At 42.9% G+C, this 12,992-nt stretch overlaps 1 protein-coding gene across 3 annotated transcripts in view; it reads right to left on the bottom strand.

The window, feature by feature from the left end:
* Positions 1-12,992, bottom strand: part of KCNQ1 (potassium voltage-gated channel subfamily Q member 1) — a 584,035-nt gene that overhangs the window by 500,340 nt on the left and 70,703 nt on the right. Inside the window, exon 1 of one of the 3 annotated variants that reach the window (XM_075928135.1) lies at positions 55-2,045. The exons of the other annotated variants lie outside the window; for them this stretch is intronic. Coding sequence (XP_075784250.1) covers positions 55-77 — 23 coding nt within the window. The 5' untranslated portion in view covers positions 78-2,045. Of the gene's footprint in view, positions 1-54; positions 2,046-12,992 lie in introns of those variants that run through there. 3 annotated transcript variants of the gene reach the window in all.

The raw sequence follows: 12,992 nt of genomic DNA on the forward strand, positions 1-12,992 counted from the left end.
TCTATCCCAGACCCTGCAACCCCTCCATAGAAAAGCGTGGCTCTGTCCACTTACCAAAATCTTGGAGTGCCCCCCATCAAAAATTATTGCCTACCCCTGAACAAGACTCTGCTAGCCTTTAATCAAAATCACTAGTTTAAAAAGTCTGTCAGCAGCAGTTCTGTAGAAGTGTTGCAAGTGTATCTAACATAACAAGCAGAACTAGTTTGAATAACATGATAAATGAAAATGGGCATAAATACTGTATGTTAAATTGTGCAACACAACTGAAAGCCTACCCTTTTTCTTACTGCAAGACACAAAACAGAACTTATACAGTAACAGTCTAAGGAAAGGTGAGTTTTTGGGTGGCGGTGAGGGAATTGGAAAGGTGTGTCCGAGAATCCAATGCTTCAGTACCAGTAAAACTGGTTTTCCAGCAGTGACACAGTACTGTTGATTTCAGGGCTCCCTGGTCAGCTTCTCCTCCCCCTCTTTAAGTTCAAGGCAACTTACTTTAGCATCTGAGTATCAAATAAACATTCAATCTTATGTTTGTTTGAAACAAGCCTCTGAAAGACTGCCAAGCTTAGACTACTGTTCTGGTGTTTTTAATAGGACCTCATTTTTAAAAAAATTAAAGTTACAGGTTTCCACTACATATACATGCATGCATACGCACACCCCCCACACATCTTTTTGGAACACAGAAAACCTAATTTTGGGAAGCAGCTTTAATAACAGAGTGTACTACTTGTTCTCTGATTTTTTGTTGTTGTTGTTTTGGTTTGGATGATGGAAGGAGGCAGCTATTACCAAGTGTTTTCCCTCTTCAGTCATAAATCCAAAGGACAACGGGCCATGATTAAGTAAATATTTCTGAAAGGGGCAATTGAAATGTGCAATGTATTTCATTGCATTTGTACATCACCTAGCACAATGGGATCATTGTCCATAACTGGGTTTCTCAGGTGCTACCTTAATGTAAACAAAGATAATAATATATGCTCTTAGGAACACCAAATAACTGTTCAGTTAAAGGTCATAATTCCACTAAAGGATGTGCAACAGTTTGCTTGTTTTTTATTTTATTACTAGAAGATTTACCCAGATTCGCTTTGGTCCTTAACTTGATTAATTTTTGTTTTTCTTCATGTAAATCATTGCTGTGGGGGGAGCTGAGGAGCAGTGTTTCAGTATGCAGGCTCCGGGGATAGAAGACTACTCCAAATCTGTCTCACCGCAGCAGCTTGGGGCCAGGTGTGAAGCACCTCTCCATGGCTGCTGCAGCTCCAACAGGCACATCCGGGGGACGGGTGCACATCCCCTGGCTGGGGCAAGTCTAGGTTCGTCTGCCCCCTATGCTCTCCAGGCAGAGTGAGAAGTGCAGAAAACTGTACAATTTCCCCTGGCGGAACAAACAGCCAGCAACGTTCCTGTATGAATGGGGGTGGCGGAAGCTTCAATCTCCCCGCCCCTTCCTAAAGGATGCCTAAGGGGTGGGTGGTTTGGGGCTGGGGCAGTCCTAGAGGAGGGAGTACACCCCTAGCCAGCCCCTTTTACCTGTCTAGTGATTCTGTCTTTTCTGTATGGTTTTATGAGAAGCAATCCAAGCACATCCCATTTTCCTGACACAACCAAACCCTTTAAGTTAGGATCAGAGGAAGCTGCATACCAAATTTGGCAGTCCTAGCTCTTACGGTTTAGGGGGAGTTCTTGAACAGACACTCACACAGACAGACAAACTCTCTCAAATTTATAGCAGATGGTAGACATCTAGAGGCTGCATGCTGTATGTGCCCAAAGCACGACTATGTGTCTGTTTAAAACACTCTTGACAAAACAGTAAAGAGGTGAAAGGAAAAATTTCCCCATGTGACAGGTATAGAACTGAAGCACAGCGGGCCAGATTGTCAAAGGCACTGAGGCACCACAAGGTAGAACAGGTACTTAAGTGCTTCTGAAAATCCCATTTAGCAGGTTAAGTGCTGAACTCCTATTGAAATCGATGGGAATTAGGTGCCTAACTCTGGTCAGATACTTTTCAACATTTCACTAGGCAATAAACATCTGTATCATTAGGCACCTCAAAACCTTTGTAAATCTAGCCCAGAGATGTGAAATGACTTGCTTGGATCTCACAGGCAGTTTGCAAACCCAGAAATCCAGCCCAAAACCATTCCAGTCCAGTGCCTTAAAAATAGGATCCTTCTCCTCCTATTTTCAAGATCATTCTGGTTTGACTGGATTCTGTAGTCCCAAAACAAAAAGTCCCACAACTCAAGATTGTTTTAAAATTGCACCACAGGCAACACAGAGATACCAGTCTCCCATGTTCATGACCCATATACTGTTGCGCTCCTCCAACACAGCTGGAGAATTTGTCCCCCTCTCATCCTAGTAGCGAATCACCATTCAGCATTACCTTGGCGCTGCCAGTTGCAGACATGGTGATTGATTAAATCGCTCTCATTATACCTACCAATTACAAGGAATTTTGTAGCATGCAATGTGCTTAGCACTGCAATCCAACTATTAAAATGCTGGGACGGGATTAAAAGAATAAATGATGCTGAGAGGCACCAAGTGGTATCCTCGGCAATCCTTCACTTGCAGCACTATTAGAAATCAGGAAAGGAAAATAAAATTTTGTCCCATTCTTCAAATTACTGCACTGTCCTATAATAGGCATATCCCCGAATGTTTGTTTTTACCTCAAAGTTTATTTTAATAACTATTACAATACAAATGTCCCTAATAGCTTGAAAAAATAAATATAACTCCGCACCAAAATATTCCCTGCACACACCTTTAAGAAAGAAACATGACTAATAACAATGCAATTCCGCTCTACTGCAGTCTTTCCCCTGCAGCAGCTCTAAGGTACACACACTTTGGATTATCTATGTCAGAAGGCCTAGCTGCTGAAAGAATAGCATGATGCATGGTTTAAGCAAGGGACTGGATGTTCAGATTTGGAGACTTTATTACTCAGCTCCTATTGTTCAGCAGAGCTGCACTTAAGGCAGGACTGGAGGGATAGCACAGTGGAGTCAATGTTACAAGAATGTTCTCTCTATATCAACAGTTAATAGATAACGAGTAGCCCCTTGTGGCACCTTAGAGACTAACAAATATATATATATATATATATATATATATATATATATATATATATATATATATATATATATATATATATAGTGTCATGAGCTTTTGTGAGCAAAACCCACTTCCTCAGAGGAGATAAAGAGCCAGTAGGTGGCTCTGCGGGATATGTAGCAATACTGAGTTACCGAATCCAAGAACAATCTGCTGCCACATTTACAGTTCCCTGAGTCTAAGACCTCCCTATGGGCTCAGTCAATCCTTGGTAAAAGAGTAATAGAAATGTAGCCGTGTTAGTCTGGTGTAGCTGAAGCAAAATACAGGACTATGTAGCACTTGAAAGACTAACAAGATGGTTTATTAGATGATGAGCTTTCGTGGGCCAGACCCACTTCCTCAGATCAAATAGTGGAAGAAAATAGTCACAGCCATATATACCAAAGGATACAATTTAAAAAAATGAACACATATGAAAAGGACAAATCAAATTTTAGTACAGAAGGGGGATGGGGGGAGGTGAATGTCTGTGGGCTAATGATATTAGAGGTGATAATTAGGGAAGTTATCTTTGTAATGGGTAAGATAACTAGATCCTTTGTTTAGACTCAGATGTAAAGTGTCAAATTTTAGCATGAATGACAGTTCAGAGGATTCCCTTTCAAGTGCAGATTTAAAAGCCTTCTGAAGCAGGATGCAGGTAGTTAAGTCGTTGAGTCAGTGTCCTTTCCGGTTGAAATGGCAAGAAACTGTTTTTAATTTGTGATCCTGTCTAATATCTGTTTTGTGGGCATTGATCCTTTGGCGAAGTGTCTGAGACGTTTGTCCAATGTACATAGCAGACGGACACTTTCGGCACATGATAGCATAAATTATATTTCTGGATGCGCAGGAATATGTGTTCTTGATCTTATAACTCACTTGGTTAGGTCCAATAATGGTATCAGCAGAGTGAATATGTGGACAAAGCTGGCAACGGGGTTTGTTGCAAGGGAAGGTACCAGGGTTGGTATTAGTGTGGTATGTCCTGTGGTTGTTGGTAAGAATCATCTTGAGGTTAGGTGGTTGTCTATAGGAGACTATGGATCTGTCTCCCAGAGCCTCTTGGAGTTTGGTATCCTGTTCATAGGCTGTTGTTTATTGATAATGTGTTGGACAGGTTTAAGTTGGGGGTCGTAGGTGATGACAAGTGGTGTTCTATTGTTAGTTTTCTTGGGTCTGTCTTGAAGTAGATGGTTTCTAGGTATTCGTCTGGCTTTTTCAATTTGCTTTTTTATTTCTCCGGGTGGGTAGTTGAGGGTTATAAATGCTTGGTAGAGATCCTGAAGTTTCTCTTCTCTGTCAGTGGGATCAGAGCAGATGCGGTTGTATCGAAGGGCTTGGCTATAGATGATGGATCGTATGGTGTGTTCTGGATGGGAGCTGGAAGCATGTAGGTAACTGTATGAGTCAGTGGGTTTTCTGTAGAGAGTGGTGTCTAATTTTCCATTGTTGATTTGTACTGTGGTGTCCAGGACACTTTGGAATGCCATTCTGATACTTAGCTGCCCATAACACTAAGGGCCTGTTTCAGAAGCCAAGAATTAACATAATGCGGTACAGATATAGGGTCCCCTCTGCCACACTCTACATCAAAGTCTGACATGTTTGGGGCGAGGGTAGGACAGGCTGGCAACATATGGCCCATGGACCAATTTGACCTGCCAGACTGCTGGATCTGGCTCACTGACTACCCTGCTGGGAGACACTCGGAACAGAGCAGCTCATGCTGCTTTAGCTGGCTGCTCTTTGCTCCAGGGGCCAGGGAGAGGAGGAGGTCTCGTGTAATGCCCCTACCCCCAAGCAAAATCTCTCAGCTCCCTCCAGCCAACAGAAGCAGAGATTTTTCTGGGGGGAGGGAAAGAGGCAGAGTGCTATGCCTCCCCCTCCCTTGGAACAGAAAGCCACAGGGTGCCAGTCCTTTTGAACAGCTTGGGGCTATGGCAGACAGCCTAGGTAAGTGCCCCCTAGCCTGAGCCTGCCTCTGGCACCCTGTACCTCCGCCTTCCCGCCAACTCTCTGACCCAGGCCACCACCCCCACTTGCTCCATGTTACCACCCAAATCCTCTACACACTCCCTTTCTCCCTCCTCCTCCAGGTCACAACTTCCTCCAAGACCCTGCAACCACTCCTCTCCTGCACCCAGGCCCCCTGAACACCAAGTCTCTGCCTCAGATCACAACCCCCTTCTTCATCTAAACTCCCTCTCAGACTCCTCACCCCTCCTGCACTGCCCCAAGGACCCTTCTGCACTCAACCTCCTTCCCAGACCCCACATCCTCTCCATAGAAAAGTGCAGCCATTGACCACTTCACAAAATCTTTCTTAAAAAAATTTTTTTTTGGTGGGGTGGGGGGAGAGAAAGAGGAAGAAACTAACACATTCTATCCTACTTCAAACAGCTCTTGGGTAATGTTAGGTCTTGTATGTAAAGTCCATCTACCATGCTGGAAATTGTCACATTAAAATATAATCCCAGTAGCTCACCAATTTTTGTTTTCTTTTAGAACAGCTATATGTTAAAATAAAAGACCTGTACGAATGCAAGTTGGCAAGGAAGACAGAAATCCTGCTTGGATTGCAGGAATAGCACCCTGTATAAATCCCTAGCTGTTAAAAGGAGGGAAAGGATTGTAATTCCCACCAGGGAATATTCAGAAATGAGACTCCACCTTTTGGGTCTGCCTCTGGCTAGCAGGTGACTGGTACATATTTCAAGCCTTCTATATTTCTGAGGTTCACATCCATGTAGCTATGGTGCAATTAGTACCTCAAAACAATTTTTACAAGAAGTACAAAAGTACAGGGCCCTTAAAGAAATTCCTGTTTAGTAACTAGGAAGTGTTGTTATTCCATAGGTTAAAATTCATGATGCACAGGAGGTGTCTAGCATGGATTGCTAACGGAAAAGGAAGTGTATCTAACACTTTTTCTCCTCTCTAGAGAGAGACCGGGATAGGAAGCGATGACAAATAAAACCTGGGAGAGGCTTTTGCTTTTGTTTTCCAAAAGTGAAGGAGATTTTAGCGTCTCAGGGAAGAAAATTGAAATAAGTTTTTGTCTTTAGAGAGAGCTAGGCAGTTTTTAAATCTAAAGTGGTGGATTCTCCTTCCAAATGAGGGAAACTTGACAGATTTGAGGATAGAAATCTGGAAATCTGAAATTTTGTGTACCCAAAAAACCTAAACTGCATAAGTTTCCCAACATCCCATTTTTCTCTCTTGAGCTCTATCTGCAAGTAGTTTTTAAACTCTGTAAAAATCAAACAAATGATTTTCCTAGTTTTTCAGCCTAAAAAAGTCTGAGTCCATTAACTTTATTATTCAAATACTACTTTTTGACACTCACAGAAATTCCATTTATGTAATCCGGTGCTAACCGTTATCACATTTAAAAGCATTTCCAAATAATTCAAGTCTGTGATCTAAAACTGATTCTATCCGTTCACAAAAACCTATCACAGCCACAGACTATCCTGTGAACTATTAATAGTTTAATTCACCTTGTTCATTTGTTTACTTCTTGTCATTGTCATAAAAATGCAGATGAAATTAAATCAAACTTAGTTTGATTACATCACAAGAATGAAAGTGACTTTCTGGGTGGGTATGAATTGTGCAACTTGGGTAAGCTATTTTTTGTAAATAGACATCACTAGCTCTAGATCAAAGATGTAATTAACAATGACAGTGTATGGAAAAATCTCTATGAATCCCCCTAAAAGCATACTGTCCTCCACTTCAGTGGCTTCTTAAAATTATTGTCTGAAAATCATGGCAAAATAAGAAACATAAAAATAAGAACTTCTACAAGTAGTAATGTTAAACCAAGATCCAAGGGAGTAATTACAGTACTCAATTTTATTCCTTATGAGTCAGACAGATATTATGCCTTCACAAATGTGATGTGGATGCAGTTGAGGAAGTGCCAAATATAGAAGGGGGACAAAGTTCAGTATAAAAGTATATGAATCTTAAACCAAAACAATTAGAATTTCAATAGTACTTTCTCGTCTTCAAATTCATGCACAAGCATCAATGTGGTTTGCACTGAGAAAGTTTTCTGTATCAGTAGAAAATTGATTTAACTGCTTGGCAGCCTATTTATATTAGTAAAAAAAATAAAATTACATAAAAATCAATGGAACTAACACGAGACATGAAATCTCAAACAAGGAAAAAACTAACTACTAAATTTTCCTATAAATAACAACAGACTAGGGGTAAAATATTCAAGAGAGTCTTGGGTGGCTGCTTTCATTCAGAATTAAAAGTAACCTTTAAGAAGGATAAAGTTACAGTGAATTTAGACCATTTCTGATTGAGAGCATTCAGACAGGGTTTAAATGCATTTTAATTTATCTTTAGTTAAGTCACCTTAACTTTTTAGCTCCCCTTGTGGACCAGCTGCCTGTCACCCTGTGCTGCTGCCTCTGATACTGAGACAGTAGCGTGGGGTGGCAGCAGCCCCTGTCCGTGTTGGGGGAAGCAGGGGCGGGGGGCACTGATCTCCCGGACCCAGCGTGAGCCAGAACTGAGCAGAGCTGCCTGCCTGCCTGGCTCCTAATACACTTTAAAAGCAGAGCTGCAGCAGGGGGAAAGGGGAAAGAAATGTCTATAGCATTAACCTATAAGCTTTTGCTTATCTGTTAGTCTACACTATTGCATCACTAGTCTATAGTAAGTACTCAGTATAGTTTAGCTATCCTATTACTACCTTTAATAATGCAAGGGGAAAATAATTAAAAGCTCTTATAACTACAATAGCCTAGATAGCTCCAATCTCATTAAGTCTTTCAGAATAAAATTATTACGTATGTGTTGAAAGAAGGAAGTGAATTTCTATTAAGAGTGATACAAGACAAGGAAAATGGAATATAAGAATTTAATTAAACACACTAATCAACTTGAAGAATAAATGAAATGTCAATCTATTGTCGAAGATCTCATGTCTGATGATGCTTCCAATGAAATCCTTCTTAGTAAATAGGATAACTTTCACATATCTATAGGCAAGAACTATCTTTAATTTTTCATGTAGGACAGCATGAAGAATATTTTAAATTTAAACTAGTAAATAAATAATGTAATCCATTTAAGAACTAAAGAAATGCAGTTTATTTAGATATTTTAAATAAAAGTTCTTACACTATGTCAATATATAGTGATTTCAAATACATTTTAATTATTTTAAGCCCCAATGATGAGTTATGCATGTACTTAATTTTATACATTTGCAAATAATCCCATTTACTTAATGGGACTATTACCCATCCACAAAGTTAAGCAGATGCATAAGTCTTTGCAGGATCAAGGCCTTACAGATTTGTTCCTGGGAAACTGAGTTGTCATGGCTATACTATCAGGAAATATAAAATGTCAAATTTATGTCACAGTTCAAAGCCCCTGAGGTTAAGCAGCTACTTGAGTGTGTATATTTAGAAAGTGTTGGTAGAATGTATTGAAATGATCTGCCAACATATCAAGAACATCTGTTTGAGCAACACATGTCCTCAATGTAAACTAATTATGCTTTGAGATAACACATTTTCCAAGCTATTCTTGGAGAGTTCTGAAATATTAGAAATACTAATCAGTACCAAGTCATTAAAATAATAGAACATACAGGCAATATAGTGAATTATTGTAAGAAAGACAAGAATAATTCGCTCATACTTCCCTATGTAGAAACTAAGGGTATGTCTACACTTAAGTGTTATTTCAAAATATCTTAAGATATTTCAAAAATAACGCATCTACACACAAAATGCATTTTGAAATAGTGAGCATGTCCACACTGAGTGGACGCTGAATTGCATTTAAAGCCGGCCGGAACCAGGTCCGGCAGGGCATCAGGTCAGGAGTTACTTTGTGTGGCTGCTGTCTGAGGCTATCTGAGGTCTGTGCTTAAAGGGACTCCCCGCTCCACCCCAGGACAGCCAGTTCTCAGGTTACCCTGCTTGCTTGCCTACCTTGATGAGGGACAGCAAAGCATTTTGTCTCTGCGTGCTCTGGTTGCCCTCATTCGGTACACCACAGCACTCGGCTACATGGAGCCAGAGCTGCCCCTGGGCACTCTGGTGCTTCTCATGGAAGAAGCCTGACTGCACTTTCTGCAGGCTGCCATCCAGGAGGTCCATCGGGGGGCTGTCAGTATCTAGGAGGCCCTGCGGGAGAGCTTCCACCCTGAGGAGCACTAAGAGTCTCCCTGGTCTGCCCCACTAGGGGCTTGTGCCTCATTCCTCCCTCACGTCCTTCCTCTTATCCCTCTCTAACCCCCCTTCCTTATGTCAAATAAAAGACAAGTATGTTTAAAAATAGAAACTGGGTTTATTGAACAAGACTGGGAGGGGGGATGAAACTCTGGTGAGACTGGGGAAAGGAGAGGGGGAAAGGGGAGGGGAAAACCTGGGAGGAGGGAGCTGGAAGGGGGAAGCAAGGGAAAGCTGGAAGGGGGAGGGGAAGTTCAGGGCTCAGGGTTGGGGGTCTCGCTAGACCAACTTGATTTTCATGTGAACCTGCTCCTGGGTTCGCATGTGGCCTTTGGTGGCCAGACTGGCTGCTATCCTGCCATAGACAGCTGTGTTCCTCTGACTAGTGCGGAGATCATGGACGTTGAGGGCATCCCCCCCAAACCTGAATACGGTCCATGATCTCCACCCTGTGCCAGGAAAGCACCCGCCTTCTCCGGGCTCTGGCAGGCTCCTGGAAGCTGGCAGACTGCTCCTGGGAGCGGTGGAGGGCTGGTTGCCAGTTGCTTGCTGACTCATGTTTTAGGGTCACTGGGTCAGGGGCAGTGACTGCTGGCTCTGGGCTGACAGGCTTGGAGCTGGCACAGGCACTGTGGCCAGAGTCTACCCCTTTAAGGGCTCCAGGGATGAGGGAGGGAGAGAGAGTGGCCACCAGGGCACCCTGGGAAAGCTGGAGGCCCCCTATAATAAAATAAGTGCCTACACAGCACTTATTTCAAAATAGCTATTTCGAATTTGGTGTTATTCCTCGTGGAATGAGGTTTATCAAATCTGAAATAAGTGCTCCGCTATTTCAAATTAATTTCAAAATAATGGTTTGGCTGTGTAGCTGCTAGTAAAGTTATTTCAAAATAACTTTGCTGTGTAGACATACCCTAAGAGAACTGTCAGCATTAGGAAAGGAAAGCAAATCTGCAGACTGCACCACCGCATTTCATATTGAGAGTTTGCAATGGGATTTGGACATATCTGATAACTCATATAAAAAAAAGGAAGTCCCTAAACCTAACAGGTACAATTTCCAAAAGTGCTCAGCATTGACCTATATTCACTCCCTCGTTGTTACAGAGTTAAGCCCACACTGAGCACCTGTGAAAATGCCAATGGTTTCAAAGGCCACCTCTTTTTCTCCACTTCAAGAAAGCATGGGTTTTTTTTTTAAAAAAACAAAGGGCTACAGTGCTGTAAAATCTGCACAGAGCCAAGGCACAGGGAATATTTACCTTGATCTTCTTAGTCAATGTCAACTTTACACCTCCACATGGAGTTTCTCTCAAATAACTCCCATCAAGATAAAAGCTACAGGACCATTCAAAAATCCTGCACTTTCGATAGCAACTGCAATCAGGATGTCTCAAAGAATTTTGAAGACATGTAATTATTTCTGCCTCACAATCCCTCTAAAGCAAGCAAGCACTATTATCCAGCTGGAAAACCAGAGACAGGGAGTATAGGTATGTCTACACTGCAGCTAGAAGAGTTTTGCCGCTTGGGCGGGCAGACTCACCCTGGCAAGGCTTAATCTAGTGCACTGAAAAGCCGTGTGGACATAATTGCTTGGGGTCTTGAGCTTAGGGGATTGGGTGGGCTTGGTAGCCTGAACTCCAGTCCGAGTCTTAACTTCCAAACTAGGGATGTTAAATATTGGTTAATTGAATAATTGAATTACCTCATTAATTACTACTAGTTAGTCAACTATTCTATAGTTCCTGGGGGATGAATCCGACATATATTGCACTCTGGTCTCATTCCTGACGAGCCCCCTGTCATTCCAAACTGCTGCTTCTGTATCAGAGGCAGCAGCGCAGGGTGCCAGGCGGGAGCTGGTCCATGAAGGGATTTGGTTTAAAAAGTAGCTTCTTTGTAGACCAGTTGCCTGCCGCCCTGTGCTGCTGCCTCTGATATAGAGGCAGCAGTGAGGAGTGGCAGCAGCCCCTGGTGCGAGTCAGAACTGAGCTAGACTGCCTGCCTGCCCAGCTCCCAATACACTTTAAATGCAGAGCTGCAGCAGAGGTGCAGCAGGGGCAGGTCCCGGACCCGTCGCAAGCCAGGGCTGAGCCAATCTGCTGGCCAGACTGCTAAAAAATGTACTGGTGGGGTGGGAGGAGGGAAATACTTTTTGGCTACGTCTACACTGGCCCCTTCTTCGGAAGGGGCATGCTAATTTTGAACTTGGGAATAGGGAAATCCGCGGGGGATTTAAATATCCCCTGCGGGATTTAAATAAACATGGCCGCCGCTTTTTTTCCGGCTTGGGGAAAAGCCGGAAAAAAGCATCTAGACTGGCGCGACCCTCTGGAATAAAGCCCTTTTCCGGAGGATCTCTTATTTCTACTTTGAAGTAGGAATAAGAGATCCTCCGGTAAAGGGCTTTATTCCGGAGGATCGCGCCAGTCTAGACGCTTTTTTCCGGCTTTACCCCAAGCCGGAAAAAAAGCGGCGGACATGTTTATTTAAATCCCCCGCGGATTTCCCTATTCCCAAGTTCAAAATTAGCATGCCCCTTCCGAAGAAGGGGCCAGTGTAGACGTAGCCGTAGTGTACAGCATTAACCTATACGCTTTAGCTTATTGGTTAATCGACTACACAATCACATCCCTATTCCAAACTGCTATTTTTTTTTATGACCAGATCTTCAAAACCAGAGCTCAGTTCTCATTTAGGCACCAAAGGCTTCTCCAATGGGGATGTTACATCAGATTAACTGTAGTGTGCTAACCTTAAAGTGCCTTGCCTCCATAAACACTCTTTTTTTTTTACAAAAAGAGCAAACCATTAGATATCTTAGTAAGTAATCCTCACTGGAACAGGAATGACTGCTTTGCAGTGAGTTTGTTTGCATTAAGGTTCATGTGGATGCATTCCCAGCTACTCCGCTTCTAGCTACTGTCACTATGCTGCATGGTTTCACACCTGGACCTTTGTACCTGTGGGCCTTCTACTGCTTTAGGATCATCTTCATCCCTGATCTCTATCTAAATACAGAGGGCAGCCCAGGGAGCCCCTTTTCGATACCAAGTCATAGCAAGCTCACACTTTCAGAGCCACAAACCCACTCTGGCAGCAACATTTGCTTCCTGAACTACTCCATACACACTCACCCACCCACCCACAGTGGCCCCTCTGTCCCCTCCCCTCCCCCGCTCAAGATGTGAGGGCCAAAAGGGTTAAGAAAGTATCAAACAATGTGCATGGCAGACACAGAAAAAGGGGGGAAAGGCAACAAAAAACGTACTTTGGTTCACAGTTAAATTAATGTACTCGGCTTTTAGCTAAATTGGGATTTTTGTGAGGTACATGGCCTACAGAGACATTTCAAAGGGCATCAAGATTTTTAGAGTGTGATAAAGACATTCATTGATATCTGAATGCCTGTGGTTCAGAAAGGCTACTGTGTAATTCTATTACATTTACAGTTTATTTTATGCTGATCCAGGGGGTAAAGAGGGAAGTTACAGCGGGGGAGGAAGCAGAGCCCTGGGCCCTTTAATTTGCCTCTGGAGCGCAGCTCTGAGGGCTGGGGGGGGGCAGCGCCACAGTCTGGGAGGCGCTGGGGGGTAGGGTGTCCCTGCCCCCACCCTTCCACCTGAGACCCTACCCCTTTGGGGGCACAGAGTC

This window comes from Pelodiscus sinensis, chromosome 4 (genome assembly GCF_049634645.1).
Source record: "Pelodiscus sinensis isolate JC-2024 chromosome 4, ASM4963464v1, whole genome shotgun sequence".
NCBI classification, from domain to species: Eukaryota; Metazoa; Chordata; order Testudines; family Trionychidae; genus Pelodiscus; species Pelodiscus sinensis.